At 55.1% G+C, this 16042-nt stretch overlaps 3 protein-coding genes across 3 annotated transcripts in view; 1 reads left to right on the forward strand and 2 right to left on the reverse strand.

Moving 5' to 3' along the window:
* The window catches only part of PYY (peptide YY), a 51491-nt gene extending 44179 nt beyond the window's left edge, over positions 1–7312 (reverse strand). The window contains exon 1 of the mRNA XM_054457807.1: positions 7230–7312. The gene's annotated coding sequence lies outside the window, so the exon portion shown is untranslated. The remainder of the gene's footprint in view (positions 1–7229) is intronic.
* On the forward strand, positions 3722–8649 carry NAGS (N-acetylglutamate synthase). Its single transcript, XM_054457798.2, has 7 exons — positions 3722–4675; positions 5223–5497; positions 5610–5823; positions 6115–6295; positions 6907–7078; positions 7175–7357; positions 8029–8649. The coding sequence occupies exons 1-7, from the start codon at positions 4250–4252 to the stop codon at positions 8180–8182; spliced, it is 1605 nt and encodes a 534-aa protein (XP_054313773.1). The 5' UTR covers positions 3722–4249; the 3' UTR covers positions 8183–8649.
* A 2050-nt stretch (positions 8650–10699) lies between these two features.
* On the reverse strand, positions 10700–14679 carry TMEM101 (transmembrane protein 101). Its single transcript, XM_054457801.2, has 4 exons — positions 14334–14679; positions 13875–14055; positions 12522–12668; positions 10700–11748 (listed from the first exon to the last, which is right to left on the reverse strand). Exons 1-4 carry the CDS (start codon positions 14468–14470, stop codon positions 11440–11442), a joined length of 774 nt encoding a protein of 257 aa, XP_054313776.1. The 5' UTR covers positions 14471–14679; the 3' UTR covers positions 10700–11439.
* Between the last annotated feature and the right edge of the window lie 1363 nt (positions 14680–16042).

The following is a 16042-nucleotide window of genomic DNA, read 5'->3' on the forward strand; positions in this document are numbered from 1 at the left end:
TCCTGTAGCTGTCAATGGCCACAGCTGGGTGTGTTTTTGTGTGTTCTTGGTGTCTTTCCACATCTATGTCCATGTGTTCCTATATGACACAGTCACTGAGAACGCCTGAGAATGCCTAAGTGTGCACTTTTTTTTTTTTTTTTTTTTTTTTTTTTTTTTTTTTTTTTTGAGACTGAGTCTTGCTCTGTCACACAGGCTGGAGTGCAGTGGTGTGATCCTGGCTCACCGCGACCTCCACCTCCCAGGTTCAGCCTCCCAAGTAGCTGGGATTACAGGTGCCAGCCACCACACCTGGCTAATTTTTGTATTTTTTTTTTTAGCAGGGACAGGGCTTCGCTGCGTTGGCCAGGCTGGTCTCAAACTCCTGACTTCAAGTGATCCACCCGCCTCGGCCTCCCAAAGTGCTGGGATTATAGGCATGAGCCACCACGCCCGGCCTATATGAGTGCACAATTCTGTATCCAAACGTGTGTGAGTGGATCTGTGTACCTCTGTACACCTGTATGGTGTACAGAGGCATCCCTCTACATCATCCATACACAGATGAGTGTCTGTGTGACTGTGGCTGGTGTGGGTCTCCAAGTTTGTCTACTGTGTCTCTTCATACACCCATGTGTCTACATGTCGTTTATCTGTTTGCATCTCAATGCTATGGGGCTCTATATTTGTGTACTGTGCATATTTGTGTGTGTGCCTCCCCTCAGGAGCTGTGATGTGGTACTGTCAAATGTCAACCCCAGCCCCTCACCCTGGCCAATTCCTGTCACACATTCATGCCCTGCTGGGCTGAGTTGCAGCCAAGAAGGGCTGTATTGGGATGGAAAGCCTTGGGCTTAAACCTGGCTCCTGTGCTTGGGGCCCAGGACCCTTCTGGGTGGAAGTTGTGTCTCTGCTCCCAGGATCTCCAAGACCCAAACCTGGTGAGAAGCTGGGCCCCTGAACCTGGGCACAATGACAACAGGCTCTGCTCTAACAAAATAACACCCAGCTTTAGAGGAAGAAAAATGTGAGCTGGACCCATACATCAACAATGATCCTGTAGGCCTTCAACTCAGAGGGGTGGGGCTGGGTAGGAATGCTGACCCCAGACACTCACACTCTTCTCCTCCTCCAGAAAGCAGGGCCAGTTCCCCAACCAGAGGAGAGGTGGAGGGGACACAGTGGCCCCAGGGTCAATGGGCCTGGAGTTAATCATCTACTCTGGTATCTCTGGGCCCCATTGGCTGCCTGGGGACACGGCCCTCTGGGATGAAGCCCAAAGGAGTCAGAAGCCGCTTCCCAGCCCATTTCCACCTCATAGGCTCAGGGGCAATGGAGCTGATTCAGTCAGCAGGGACTGAATTGGGTGGACCCCTAGGAAGCCCCCAGTCTGAGGGAGATACCAGTCCTGCCCTCAGGGAGCCCTAGTCTGAGTCAAAGAGGACAGAGACAAGAAGGAGGAATTCTGAGTGGAGAGGGGTCAGCAGGGGTGGCCTGCTGTGATGAAGAGCTGGCCTTGCAGCCTAGGGAAAGAGAAGCACATTTGGGTTGGAGGAGTTTGGAGAGGAAAACTATAATGCCCCTGGAGGCTAAGACCTCCTCCTCCGGTGGATTCTGAGAAGTGTGTGTGTGGCCGGGCCTGAGAGTAAAGAGGGAAGAGAAAGAAGGCCCTGGAGGTGGCCCCACCAGGTAGGGGGTGCAGCCCCTCCACACCATTGCTTCATGCTTTGCTTTGGAACCCAAGATTTCTAAGTGGGAAAACAAAAAAACTCAATGAGGAGGTCCTATGTCAGCCCCTCCTTCCACTACAGAGTCTCCCCCATGGGACAGTGTGTCCGAGGGGTGGGGGACTGCGGGGAAGATCCCAGAAACGGGTAAGCACACTCACTTGGCCTCCCCTGGAGAATCCTCAGGAGGGAAGCAGCCCAAGCCCTGCTCCCCAAAAAGGCAGAGCCCCAGGTGTCAGGACTCCAGCATGGGGAGACAAAACCACATGCAAGGAAGCAGGGAGGAGCAGGGCTAGGAACTGAGGGTGCTTAGGGTCTGGCCATGCCACTGACGAGCTGTGTGACCTTGGCCAAGTCACCTCCCCTCTACAACAACAGAGGGTCCTCTTTCCCCCTCTATAACAACAGAGGGTCCGACTGGATCAGAGTGTACCCAAGGGCAGGATGTGTGCAGCTGACAGTGCCCAGCACATGAACACAGTATGAAGTAACATTGAATCATATCCTGTGAATGTTTTCAAGCCTTTCAACTCCTTTCCAAAACTTGCTTAAGAGCATGGATCTGGAGCAGAACTGCTTCCTAGACCAGCTCCACGGCTTGTGAGCTGAGTGACCCTGACCCTCACATATTTCTGTACCTCCATTTTCTCATCTGTAAAATGGGAATAATGATAATAGCTATCCTGGAGTCACTGAGAGGATTAAATGAATGACTGTTTGTGAAGTCCTTTGCATAGTGCCTGGCATTCGACATGTGTTAGCTATTCCTCTACCACAAAGAAGGCTTTGCTTGGTGCTAGGGTATCTTTAACACATGGCACCTGCTAACCTTCCATGTTACCAAGAAAACAGGCAAGCTATGCAGCTGGAATGTAATGGAATGTAATAACATTGTTTTCCTCTCACTTGATTCTTTTTTAATTTTAATTTTTATTTTTATTTTTATTTTTTCGAGACAGGGTCTCATTCTGTCACCCACACGGGAGTGCAGTGGCACAGTCTCAGTTCACCGCAATCTCCTCCTCCCAGGCTCAAGTGATTCTCTGGCCTCAGCCTCCTGAGTAGCTGGGATTACAGGAACATGCCACTACTGCCTGGCTAATTTTTGTAATTTTAGTAGAGACGGGGTTTCACCATGTTGGCCAGGCTGGTCTTGAACTTCTGACCTCAAATGACGCACCCGCCTCCTCACTTGATTCTTAAGGCTTATGGCAAGTGATACTGGCCTAGTTACAGACCTAACATGGATAAACTTTAAGTTTAAAAAGGTTAAAGAGGGCCGGGCGTGGTGGCTCACGCCTGTAATCCCAGCATTTGGGGAGGCTGAGGCAGGTGGATCACGAGGTCAGGAGTTTGAGACCATCCTGGCCAACATGGTGAAACCCTGTCTCTACTAAAAATACAAAGATTAGCCGGATGTGGTGGTGTCTGCCTGTAATCCCTGCTACTCAGTAGGCTGAAGCAGGAGAATCGCTTGAACCCAGAAGGCGGGGATTACAGTGAGCCGAGATTGAAACACTGCACTCCAGCCTGGGCAATAGGGTGGGACTCCGTCTCAAACAACAACAAAAAAAGGGTTAAAGAGGTCGAGTGAAGTAGCTCACACCTGTAATCCCAGCACCTTGGGAGGCAGAAGTGGGAGGACTGCTTGAGCTCAGGAGTTCAAGAACAGTCTGAGCAACATGGTAAAACCCACGTCTTCAAAAAAAATTTTTTTTTAATTAGCTGGGCATGGTGGTGTGCATTTGTGGTCCCAGCTACTTGGGAGGCTGAGGCAGGAGGATCATTTGAACCTGGGAGGTGGAGGCTGCAGTGAGCTATGATTGCACCACTGTACTCCAGCCTGGCAACAACAGAGTGAGACCCTATCTCAAAAAACAAAATAAAAAACTCTATTTTATTTTATTTTTACCAGATGTGATATTTGATAAAGAAAAGCTTTAACACTAAAGTATTATAAGTTTTGAGGAGTGTTTTGAGGATATCACAGAATTCCTCAAGCTGGTACCCAGTGACTGGAGTTTGGCAAACCCTAGTAACCTCATGGTCATTCATTAGGATCTTCTTTGAGCTCAGGTAACAGGACAGACAAGGCCAGCACCACCCGCCCCGAGGCCTCCCACTGCCCACCTTCTTCTGCTCTTTCCAGCTCCCTCCTTCCAGCCCCCTGCCCAGCCCTGTGCTCAAAGCCACCTGCAGTCCCTTCTTCTCTGGTCAGAATGCCAATCATCCAAGGCCCTGCAGACTCCCAAAGCCGCCCCTGGAACCTACCTTGGCAGCAGATTAAAGACAACCCGCCACATTTAGTCTCGGCCCCATGACCGATAGTGGGTTCAGTTCCTCCAGGGGCGGGGGAGCCTAGTGGCCCCGCCCCCTGACTCATGGCCTGACCCTCCTCAAACGCACCCAGAGGAGACTCCTGGTCCCCTGTCCGGACCCCGCCCCGACCAGGTCCAGCCCCGCCCAAAGGCAAGTTAAGAGCCCCCAGTGCCAGACGCTCCAGACAGACTGCCACTCTTGGGGGGCAAGAGTTGGTTGTCGTCATGGCGACGGCGCTGATGGCTGCGGTTCTGCGGGCAGCTGCTGTGGCCCCGAGGCTCAGAGGCCGGGGAGGCACTGGGGGCGCCCGAAGGCTGAGCTGTGGCGCGCGGCGGCGGGCGTCGAGGGGCACCAGCCCGGGGCGCCGGCTCAGCACCGCCTGGTCGCAGCCCCAGCCCCCGCCGGAGGAGTACGCGGGCGCGGACGACGTCTCCCAGTCGCCCGTCGCCGAGGAGCCGTCGTGGGTGCCGAGTCCCACGCCCCCGGTGCCCCACGAGCCCCCAGAGCCTCCCTCGGGCCGCTCGCTGGTGCAGCGGGACATTCAGGCCTTCCTGAACCAGTGCGGGGCCAGCCCCGGGGAGGCGCGCCACTGGCTCATGCAGTTCCAGACCTGCCACCACTCCGCGGACAAGCCCTTCGCCGTCATCGAGGTGAGCGGAGCCCGGCGTGGGCCGTGACACAGCGAGGGGATGGGGTCGTGCGGCCACCTGTCCTCAGGCATGGCAGGATACGCTGCGGGCTCTGCGCAGCGGAAGCGGGAAGGAGCCCGGCAGAGCCCAGACCAGCGCCGCCGGGAATGGGAGAGGCCGTAAGCTCCTCCGGAAGCCTCCTGCCCAGCGCGAGTGAAGATCCTGGGGGCCCCCACCCGCCAGGTGTGATGCTCTGAAGAAGGCCCCCAACATGGGCGCAGTTAGGGGTTCAGAAGGACCTGGACAGGAGCCGCTTGCACTGCCCCTCCCCCAAAGGTGTCCCGGAGTCCAAGGTCGCAGGGAGGAGGGCGGGAGGTACCCCAGCGTGAGACAAGGGAGTGGCAAGACCCAACGGGGCAAAGGGCGGAGCAGGTGGGCACCGGTGGCCAGAAGTGGGTCCTGACAGCTTCTGGAAGGGTAGGGTCACCGAGACGGCCCTGCAGGCCAGGCTGTGGGAGCCAGCGGCTCAGGTCCGTGTCACGCTCCTTGAAAGCCCACTCCTCCGCAGGTGGACGAGGAGGTGCTCAAGTGCCAGCAGGGCGTATCCAGTCTGGCCTTTGCCCTGGCCTTCTTGCAGCGCATGGACATGAAGCCGCTGGTGGTCCTGGGGCTGCCGGCCCCTACGGCGCCCTCGGGCTGTCTTTCCTTCTGGGAGGCCAAGGCGCAGCTGGCCAAGAGCTGCAAGGTGCTGGTGGACGCGCTTCGACACAACGCCGCCACTGCTGTGCCTTTTTTTGGCGGCGGGTCGGTGCTACGCGCTGCCGAGCCGGCTCCCCATGCCAGGTTAGTGCCCGCCCTGCCCGCCCAGGCGTCCTCAGAGCGTGCTACTCCGCCCGCCCTGCCCCGTCCCGCAGGCCTGGAGGGGGCCCTCTAGAGCACCACGTCTGGCCCACAGCTACGGAGGCATCGTCTCGGTGGAGACAGACCTGCTGCAGTGGTGCCTGGAGTCGGGCAGCATCCCCATCCTGTGCCCCATCGGGGAGACGGCCGCGCGCCGCTCCGTGCTTCTCGACTCCCTGGAGGTGACCGCGTCGCTGGCCAAGGCGCTGCGGCCCACCAAAATCATCTTCCTCAATAACATAGGCGGCCTGCGCGACAGCAGTCATAAGGTGCGGCCCTTTCTTTCCCCTCCCCCCACGCCGGCGATCCGGGCCTTCTCCTGCACCCCTCGCACTTCTCCGCGACTGGCCGCAGACTCACTAGCAAGCCGGGTGGGTAGAAAAGCCTAAGGGAGTATAGGGGAGGAGCTCAGCCCTGGGTGCCCAGATCTGCGACCTCCCCGGCTAAGGACTCCGGGCGGAAGTAAGGATAAAGGGGTCAGAGAAAAGAGAGGTCCGTGGGGGCAGGGGCGCAGTCCGTGCCGGCTGTGGGCCAGGCTCACCGGCTGGCTCCGGACACAGGTCCTGAGTAACGTGAACCTGCCCGCCGACCTGGACCTGGTGTGCAACGCCGAGTGGGTGAGCACAAAAGAACGGCAGCAGATGCGGCTCATCGTGGACGTGCTCAGCCGCCTGCCCCACCACTCCTCGGCCGTCATCACCGCCGCTAGCACGCTGCTCACTGAGCTCTTTAGCAACAAGGGTGAGGGCGGTGGGCGGGCCGGGGACTGGGTCCCGGGAGTGAGCACTGGCCGGGGCTGGGTGTCTGCGGTCAGGAGGAGCGGTTTCTCCTCCTGTCCAGGAGCCGTAGGAGGGGGCGGGGGGTGTCACAGCAATGGCTCCTGCTGCTGCTGAAACCCGGGGGAGGTGAGAGAGGAGGACACCCAGTGTACTGGAAGGGAACTCCGAAGGAATTAAAGAAATCGGAGGGACTAGGGGGGAGAAGGAGGGGCCCCCGGTGGGCGTGTCCAGGGGGCGGGACCACAAGGGAGGTGTTCGCCAGGAGAGATGGGCGGGGCTTAGGTGGGTGGGCCGGGTCGTGGCGGGAGACAGACTTCAAGGAGAAAGGCAGGACTAACGGAAGTGGGTGGGGCTCCAGGCGACTGGAGGAGCTTGGGGCACAATCTCTGCCTAGGAAAAGCATCTCCTTGAATGAAAATCACTGACAAATCTATGCAGACCACTCAAATCATTTCACTGTGGAGGTCTCCCAAAGACGGAAATTGTCCCACCAGCCCCTGCCCTACCTGCAGTCCCCACCAGGCTGCGCAAACGGCTCTCCAGCCAGACTAGCCCCTCCCCCTCCTCCTCCAGGGTCCGGGACCCTGTTCAAGAACGCCGAGCGAATGCTACGGGTGCGCAGCCTGGACAAGCTGGACCAGGGCCGTCTAGTGGACCTGGTCAACGCCAGCTTCGGCAAGAAGCTCAGGGACGACTACCTGGCCTCGCTGCGCCCGCGGCTGCACTCCATCTACGTCTCCGAGGGGTGAGCCTGCGGACCCCAGAGGGCAGGGTCTGGGGGGCAGTCGGGCAGCTTCGGACCAAGGAGAGGTCCCAGCCTGCCGCTCTCCCGCTGCGCCAGGTACAACGCCGCCGCCATTCTGACCATGGAGCCCGTCCTGGGGGGCACCCCGTACCTGGACAAATTTGTGGTGAGCTCCAGCCGCCAGGGCCAAGGCTCCGGCCAGATGCTGTGGGAGTGCCTGCGGCGGGACCTTCAGACACTTTTCTGGCGCTCCCGGGTCACCAACCCCATCAATCCCTGGTAGGTCCCGCCACTCCCAGCTCTGGGCTGGGCCCCGACTTCCCTCCCCTCTCCCGCCCTTGCCAACCATGCCAAGAAGGCTGGGCTTCCTCTTCTTCCACTGGTCTCCCTTTCACTACCTCCCAGGGGCAGACCACACAGAAAGCCTGAGATTTCCCGAGTTAAAGCACGCTTAACACTCCTTTCCTGGAAGCAAGTGACCTCCTAACCCCCACGCAGCCCGCTCTCACAGGGGCCTGAGGAATCCTAACCCTTCAGGGTCTACTGGAGGCCTGCGGCGCCTCCAGTGGAACACCCCTCCTCTCTCCTTCAGTAACTACCCCCTCACCCCTACACCCTGCTCTGTGAGCACTAGGAAGTGAGCAAGAACCCTCCTCTTTGCTGCACAGCCAAGGCAGTGTGGAGAACAAGGCACCCGCTCCCTTCCTGTGTGCACCTGGCAAGGTACCTAACTTCTCTGAGCCTTAGCTGCTTCTCTGTGAGCTGAGCATCACAATGCCAGGCTCAGGCCTCTGCTGTGAGGATAAAATGAGATAACACACAGCAGGACCAAGCTGGGCGCCCAGCATGCAGTAGGTCCTCAATCAATGTTCTTTGAAGACAGAACCAGTGAGTAATGAACACTGGCCTTGCCCTAAAAACTGTTTCCTACATCACCTCCCCACACCCAGGTACTTCAAACACAGTGACGGCAGCTTCTCCAACAAGCAGTGGATCTTCTTCTGGTTTGGCCTGGCTGATATCCGGGACTCCTATGAGTTGGTCAACCATGCCAAGGGACTGCCAGACTCCTTTCACAAGCCAGCTTCTGACCCAGGCAGCTGACCCTCACCATGGATGCTACAGGCCCTGGAATGGCCAGGGTGGACCAAAAGCCATGCCAGTTGGGCATGACCCCAGGCAGCCAGCCACAGGCTGGAGGGGGCTTGTTGGCTGAGTGATCTGCAGAGGAGAAAGCAGCCCCAGCTCTGCCCAGAGGAGGTGCTGAAGTGGGACAAGCACAGGAAAGAGGGGGACCAGTCTAGGACCCCAACTCAACTCACTCTAAAGCCACAACCAAATGGCCTTCGATTTTCAACCTGGGGATTAGGGGAGGGGAGGGTGCCTTCCAGGGCTCTACTCAGGACTAACCCTAAGGGTGGACTAGTTTCTGTGCCTCTGTGCTATGTTTTGAGGCTCCCTTACCCAAAATAACACCCCTGCCTGTGTGATATTCTACCATTCATTTTAATTCCTTTGGGTCTTGCAGTTTTTCAGGAGGCCTTGATTAAAATGCAAACACTTGTCTGAGAGTCAGCTTACACTTGAAAGTAAATTAGAAGTGACCCCGTGGGAGCAAGATTTTTTTTTTTTTAAGACAGGGTCTTGCTCTGTTACCAAGGCTAGAGTACAGTGGTGCAATCACAGCTCACTGCAGCCTCGACCACCCAGGCTCAAGCAATCCTCCCACGTCAGCCTCCTAAATAAGCTGGTACCACAGGCATGCACCGCCACACCTGGCTTTTTTTTTTTTTTTTTTTTTTTGGTAGAGACACGGTCTCACTATGTTGCCAAGGCTGCTCTCAAACTCCTGGGCTCAAGCAATCCTCCCTGCTTGGCCTCCCAAAGTGCTAGGATTACAGGCTGGGAGCAAGATCTTGAGGGTTGGGGAATCAGGGGACTCCTAGAGGGAGTAGGAGACTTCTATGATGAATGCTGCCACCATCTCCCTCCCAGAGGTTAGGAAGCATCCTCCCTTCCACAGACCAGGCCACAGCAGCCCCAGCTCCCCTTCCCTGTGAGTGCCTCCACCCACAGCTCCCTTTCTAGGCTGGGCTCACAGCCTAGAAAGGCATCAGTGGCATCAGTGGCAGGCCGTTTACCTGCAAAAGCCCAGAGAAGTTAAAAGATGGGTTTGGCTTAAAAGCTCAAACTTGGACGTTTTCCCCTAGGCCCTCCTAGTGGTTGTGTCCAGTCTCTACAGGACTCGATGGGCAGAAATCTAAAGCCCAGGGGTTTCATTTGACATTTTTTTAAGCTCCATGATGTACCAGGCACCATACCAGCTGCTGCTGGGGTGACTTTCTGGCAGACACGCATAGACAAGAAGGGAGAAGGTCGCCGGATGCGGTGGCTCACGCCTGTAATCCCAGCACTTTAGGAGGCCGAGGCGGGCAGATCACGAGGTGAGGAGATCGAGACTATCTTGGCTAACACAGTGAAACCCCGTCTCTACTAAAAATACAAAAAATTAGCTGGGCGTTGTGGCGGGCGCCTGTAGTCCCAAGCTACTGGGGAGGCTGAGGCAGGAGAATGGCGTGAACCTGGGAGGCGGAGATTGCAGTGAGCCGAGATCGCGCCACTGCACTCCAGCCTGAGCGACAGAGCGAGACTCCATCTCAAAAAAAAAAAAAAATTAGCCAGGCATGGTGGCGGGCACCTGTAATCCCAGCTACTCAGGAGGCTGAGGCAGGAGAATCACTTGAACCCGGGAGGCGGAGGAAAAAAACTGTAGTCCCAGCTACTCGGGATGCTGAGGCAGGAGAATGGCGTGAACTCGAGAAGCGGAGCTTGCAGTGAGCAGGGATCGCTCCACAGCACTCCAGCCTGGGTTACAGAGCAAGACTCCGTCTCAAAAAAAAAAGGGAGAAGGTCAACAGGGAGACCATCATGGCACAGTAGGGGCTGGAATAGAGCAGCCTCTGTCTCCCCTCAGGAGATGGGTCACAGTGAGTACATATCTGGACTTCACTATTAGACAGACCTGACCTGGAATCCAGCTCTGTGGGCTGGATTCGCTCTGTGGCTTGACCGAAACTGCTTATCCTCTCTGAGCCTCCATTTCCTTCTTGTGTAAAGTGTAAAATATTCCACTTCACAGTGGACACTTCACAGTTCTCTCCCTCTAGCTGCTCTCACCAAAGATGTCTTCATAAGAACCAGCTCCAAATGGGGAGAAAAAGACAACCTACAAGAGGGATTGAGGTGAGGGATCGAAAGCATATAGTACAGTGAGGATTTTGAGATTCTTGAAAAAGAGAGCCATTGGGCACAGTGGCTCACGCCTGTAGTCCCAGCACTTTGGGAGGCTGAGGCTAAGGCTGGAGAATCACTTGAGCCAAGGAGTCTGAAACCAGCCTGGACAACAAAGTTAGACCTTGTCTCTAAAAAATAAAGAAGTGAAAAATTAAAAAAAAAAAGAGAGAGAGAGAGCCAAAGAACTGTGGGAAATCTTGGAACAGAGGAAAGATCACGGGAGGCCCAAGGTGGGGCTTGACCAGATCTAGCATTTCAAGAAACCCAGGATCAATCCCAGCCAATGGCAGAGTGCCCTGTTGGGGAGAACAGAAAAGCAAAACCAAATGTCTATATAAAATGTTTATTTTTGGAGGACTGTGTGGTCTGGTGTTTGGGAGGGAACTCCACCCCCACCAGGCCAACCATGGAGCTAGAAACAGAGACAGCAGGAAGGGCAAAGCTGGCCACTGCCTGCTCCACCCCTTCACAGCCCAGAGCAGATCAGGGCCTGCTCCACTCTCAAGGTGAGCGACAGAGAGCCGGTACTGTTTCTGCCCCTGGCATACCCTGAGAACCCATGTGACTTCTGTAGTGCTCAGCACCTGTGCCCCTCCTGGGCCTGATCCACATGTGTCAACACACACACTCACTCTCACAGTCTCCAAACAGCACTGCAGAGCCTAGCTGCATCTGCCAGGTTCAAAGAGGAATTTTTCACATTTGCTCACTTCCAATCTCCATCTTCCTTCCTCTGTCTCCCATGCTCCCACTCTCAGTAGCCGCATCCCAGCCCTGCCATACTCCCTTCTCAGGGACAGGAGACTCAGGGGGCAGCTGGCCTCAGCTCTCCTAACAGGAAAAAAACCTGTACAGCATTAGTGCCAGGGCTCCTGCCCTCCCAAGCGCTGAGCCCAGAAATTTGGACAAATGAGCTGCCTCTTAACTGCAAAAAACAATTTTAAAAAAGCAAAAGATCAAACAAACAGACCAAAAAGCATAAATAAACAGCAGCTGGGCCAGCAAGGAGGAGGGCAGGGTGACCCTCAGTGGCTCCCTGTGCCCATCTCAGCCTCTTGCCATAAAACTCAGCCATCAGTGGCCAGGATGACAGCAGTTCCAAAGATGCCCACACTCTCTCCAAGGAGCTTCATCTGGTTCCAGAACTCAACACGCCGCGTGTTGTGCCAGTAAGCAACATTGCCATCAATGAGCAGCATGACAGGGGGCAGCAGTACAGCCAGGATCTGGGCTGCGAGGGTCACGTAGTAGCCTGACAGAAAAGCCAGGGCCAGGACGCCATACAGCACGAAGAACAGCTGGATCATCAGCTCCCCTCCTGGGAGATGGTTCAGATATGCCAGCCGGTCCTCCTTGCTGTGCTGCAGTGAGTAGGCCTGGAGACATACCATCCTCTAAGACTCTCCAACAGGCTCAGAAGCCTGTCTGGGGAAAACCACCCCTGGGATGGCACCTGCAAATGAGTCCCTGCAGATGGGCTTGTGACTCCCCTCTTGGACTGGGGAACCTCTGAAAGTAGGGCCTTTGTCTCCCCCTCAGACTATGGAGCCCCAGGAGATTAGGGCCCATGTCTCCCCTCACCCTAGGGGCTATGAAGGAAGTGTATTTCCACAGTCAGACTAGAGCTCCCACCTCTGAATATGGGAGCCCACACAGAGAGCTCTACATGAGATATACTCGGTAATTAAGATGAGACCTAATGCCCTGGGGCCTGTCCATGTCTGCAGTCACCCTGGCCTCCCCTAGCACCAGGGAGAACCATAAGTGGCTACCCTAGAGCTCTCATCAGCTCTAGGGGGCAGAGTCCCAGCTGGGGCCTGACCCCCACCAAACCTCTCCTTTAACCCCTTCTAGTCCTTTGGGGGCTGGAGCCATGAGAGAATCACCCCATCTTGTTCTCCTGGCTCTCAGGGTTGGAATTTAATGGCCAGTCTACCTCATGGCAACACTGTTGGAGGAAGGGCCCCTCAACAGGCATTTGGAGGGCCCCTGAGGCCTAGAAGCTGGCCGGGGCAATTCCCAGGGAGCTAGGCCATCAGGAACTGCACTCAAGGCCTCGTTCTGTGTCTACCTTCCTGGGGTTCTGCCATGCCTAGACTCACAGTTCACTCCCAGCCAGGCACCTCCAACCAACAGTCCCCCAACATACCACACAGATGAGGTAGATACCCAGGAACACCTGTCCGGTGGACTGTAGGGAGCGGCTGCGAGGTTTCCGGCGGTACAGCTCCCCAGCACCGCTGGCCAACACAAGAAAGCCGCCGATGATGGCAACTGTGCGCGAGTACATACGGACCTAGGCCAGGGTAAGGGGACCCCAGTCAAGAACTGCAGCCGCCACATCTCTCCTGGCTTCCCAGAGTGTAGAACCACCCCTCTCTACACAACCCATTCCATCTGATGAACCCTCTTACATTTCCAAGCTTGGTGGACAGGTGCAACAGAGACAGATCATTCTTTTTATATATATATAGAAGTAGAAACTGAGGCCCAGAGGGTTAAGAAAACTGTCAGGTCTGGCCAGGCACAGTGGCTCACGCCTGTAATCCCAGCACTTTGGGAGGCAGAGGCAGGTGGATCACCCTGAGGTCAGGAGTTTTGAGACCAGCCTGGCCAACATGAGGAAACCCTGTCTACTAAAAATACAAAAATTAGTCAGGCGTGGTGAAGGGCGCCTGTAATCCCAACTACTTGGGAGACTGAGGCAGGAGAATCATTTGAACCTGGAAGGCGGAGGTTGCAGTGAGCTGAGATAGCGTCACTGCACTCCAGCCTGGGTGACGGAGTGAGACTCTGTTTCAAAAAACAACAACAAAAAAGAAAACTGGCAGGTCCTACCTGCCAATAAGTGGCAGAACCCAGACACAATGTGTTTCTCCCTTACCCACTCTCAGATCTGTAGACTCTAATCTTGGTGTTCTTTATTCTACGTGGCCTGGGATCTATGCCACAAAAACATTGATCTTGCTGCCCTGTAGCTGTTCACACATCTTCCTCCCCTAAGGGTCTGACAGTCTCTTCCTCAAGGACAGTGCCTTTGTCCAACCTTATCTCCAACCCTGCAGGGCCTGGCACAGGTTCTGGCTTAAATGCTGTACTAAGAGTAATTACATTTTCATAAAATTATTTTATGAAAACTAGGTACTCTCTAAGGTCGTTTGTACCCCATGAGTCTGAGATTACTAAACTAACAGTTTAAAAGATTCTGGGAACCAGGTGACCGGGGTTCTGGTCCCACCAGTATCCTAACTGTGTTGTGGCTTTGGGAAAGTCTGTTTCCCATCTCTAGACCTCAGTTTCCACACTTTGAAAAGGAAGTTTGTGTGGTCTCTAAGATCCATTTCTGCGCTCTGTAATCTCCATAAGCCTAGGGGTTCGAACCTCCCAGGCTTCACACTGTGCACCTGACCAGCACCATTCATCGCCCACCAACAGCCCTGGGCATTGGCCTCTGATTCCCCGTCACCCAGAGAGAAGACCCTTTTGGGGCCGAGGCGCTCACCTTCAGCCAGTCCCCGTAGTGGACGTAGCCCCCGATGTAGGCGGCGTAGGTGCTAATGGCCAATTGGAGTGCGGCCCCCAGCGCGAACCAGCGCCGCTTCACGCCAAAGGACATGAAACTAGCGCACAGCACGGCCGCCCCCATGTCGAAATACAGGTAAGGCACTGGGATGTCGGGCTTCCTGCGAGCCGGGAGTGGGGAAGCAACCAGGACTGAATGAAGCGGTGGGGGAAGAAGCTTGAGACCCCTTGAGTTCCCACAGGCTCCACTGCTCCCCCAAACCAGACTCCCCTCCCATGGGCAGGACCGCCCTACCAGATTTGGTCCGACACCCAGACCAGAACCCCTCCCAGGGAGGTCCCAATTCCTCCCAGTCCAAGGGTCCCGACTTCTAGCCCCCAATTTCTTGCCCACATCATCGCCCCCTGCCGCGTTTAGCGGCTGCGTAGGCCTGCTCACCGGCGTGCCTCAGCCCTCTCAGCGTACAGCATGAGCTGGCTGAAGCATCCCCAAAAGGGGCAGCGTGTGAGCAGCACCGAACCCAACTGCATGATCAGCTGCAACATCCACCGTCTCGAACCTATCTTCGACGCCATCTTGGGAAAGGGCAGTCCGCTGCGGCCTCACCCCAGTCAGAGAAGCAGGCGCGGGGATGGTACACGCAGCTTCCGGGTCAAGCGCTTTTTCTTCTTTTTCCTCCCGGAAACAACGGTGTCGCTCTCTAGTTCCGGGTCTAAGGTGATCCAGTTGCGAAGTCCAGCCTTCTCGTCTGCTCATGGAGCCTTCAGGGCCCATCTTTGTCCCTGCAAATTTGAAAACTAGACTAGAGGAAGGAACAGTGGGTTCAGGATAGCAGAAGTCTTGGACCGTAGTATGATGTATTGAAGCAAACTGGTCTTTGAATGCAGCCCGATCAGGGCCCTAATCCTAATTCCAGCCCTGTGTGATTTTGGGCACATCACCTAAACTTTATGAGACTCATCATGAAATGGGGATAATGACACCTACCTCAGAGTTGTGAACTTGTTTTGTTTTGTTTTGTTTTGTTTTGTTTTTGAGACGGAGCCTCACTCTGTCGCCTAGGCTGGAGTGCAATGGCACGATCTTGGCTCACTGTAACCTCTGCAACCCGGGTTCAAGCGATTCTCCTGCCTCAGCCTCCCCAGTAACTGGGACTACAGGCGCCTGCTACCACGCCCGGCTAATTTTTTGTATTTTTAGTAGAGACGGGGTTTCACCATATTGGCCAGAATGGTCTCGATCTCTTGACCTCGTGATCCATGCGCCTCGGCCTCCCAAAGTGCTGGGATTACAGGCGTGAGCCACCGCGCCAGGCCAGAGTTGTGAACTTTAAATGTGACAAGGTCAGTCCTAGTACATAATAGTGGTTCAATAAATGGTACACATAACGCACCAGAGGAAACCCCCGTTTCTGTTAAGTTCAAAGTAAGGGGTCCTCCTGGCTCAAAGTCACCTCTTTGGGTTTTTGCCTTTTGCCTGTCCCCTGAGAGAAAAGGGAGATCTGAACATCTGGGACATCTCAAGTCAGTCCATTTCTCCAGCTGCCATGCTCCCGCTGTAGCCCAAATTGTCATATTTTGTCAGTTTAATTGCAGCGGACATCCAGGTGGTCTCTGCATTCCCCTCCAGTGTGTTCTCAGCCCCTTCTCCCACCCCCCACTTGTTTATATGTTCTCATAACATCAGCTACCTTCCTTTCAATCACTTGGCACGGTGGCAATTACATAGATAGATAGATAGATAGATAGATAGATAGATACAGATATAGATATACACACACACACATATATATATCTGCTTTTTATATATATGCTTTTTTTTAATTTTTGAGACAGGGTCTCACTGTGTCACCCAGGCTGGAGTGCAGTGGTGCGATCTTGGCTCACTACAGCCTACACCTCCCAGGTTCAAGCGATTCTCCTGCCTCAGCTTCCCAAGTAGCTGAGATTACTGGTGCTTGCCACCACACCCGGCTAATTTTTATTTTTAGTGGAGACAGGGTTTCACCATGTTGGCCAGGCTACTCTCGAACTCCTAACCTCAAGCGATCCACCTGCCTTGGCTTCCCAAAGCGCTAGGATTACAGGCGTGAGCCACCGCACCCAGCCAATATATTTGTGATTATTTTATTGACAATCTTCCCCCAC

Source organism: Pongo pygmaeus, chromosome 19, assembly GCF_028885625.2.
Source record: "Pongo pygmaeus isolate AG05252 chromosome 19, NHGRI_mPonPyg2-v2.0_pri, whole genome shotgun sequence".
NCBI classification, from domain to species: Eukaryota; Metazoa; Chordata; class Mammalia; order Primates; family Hominidae; genus Pongo; species Pongo pygmaeus.

What these genes read in the sequence shown, in the direction of transcription:
- TMEM101 (XM_054457801.2), bottom strand. Translation starts at nt 14,470, where the DNA reads ATGGCGTCGAAGATAGGTTCGAGACGGTGGATGTTGCAGCTGATCATG. An exon ending in GAGAGGGCTGAGGCACGCCG is followed by an intron (nt 14,056 to 14,333) that starts GTGAGCAGGCCT and finishes CCCGGCTCGCAG; the next exon opens with GAAGCCCGACATCCCAGTGC. An exon ending in ACTACGGGGACTGGCTGAAG is followed by an intron (nt 12,669 to 13,874) that starts GTGAGCGCCTCG and finishes ACCCTGGCCTAG; the next exon opens with GTCCGTATGTACTCGCGCAC.
- NAGS (XM_054457798.2), top strand. Translation starts at nt 4,250, where the DNA reads ATGGCGACGGCGCTGATGGCTGCGGTTCTGCGGGCAGCTGCTGTGGCC. An exon ending in TCCATCTACGTCTCCGAGGG is followed by an intron (nt 7,079 to 7,174) that starts GTGAGCCTGCGG and finishes CCGCTGCGCCAG; the next exon opens with GTACAACGCCGCCGCCATTC. An exon ending in ACCAACCCCATCAATCCCTG is followed by an intron (nt 7,358 to 8,028) that starts GTAGGTCCCGCC and finishes CCCCACACCCAG; the next exon opens with GTACTTCAAACACAGTGACG.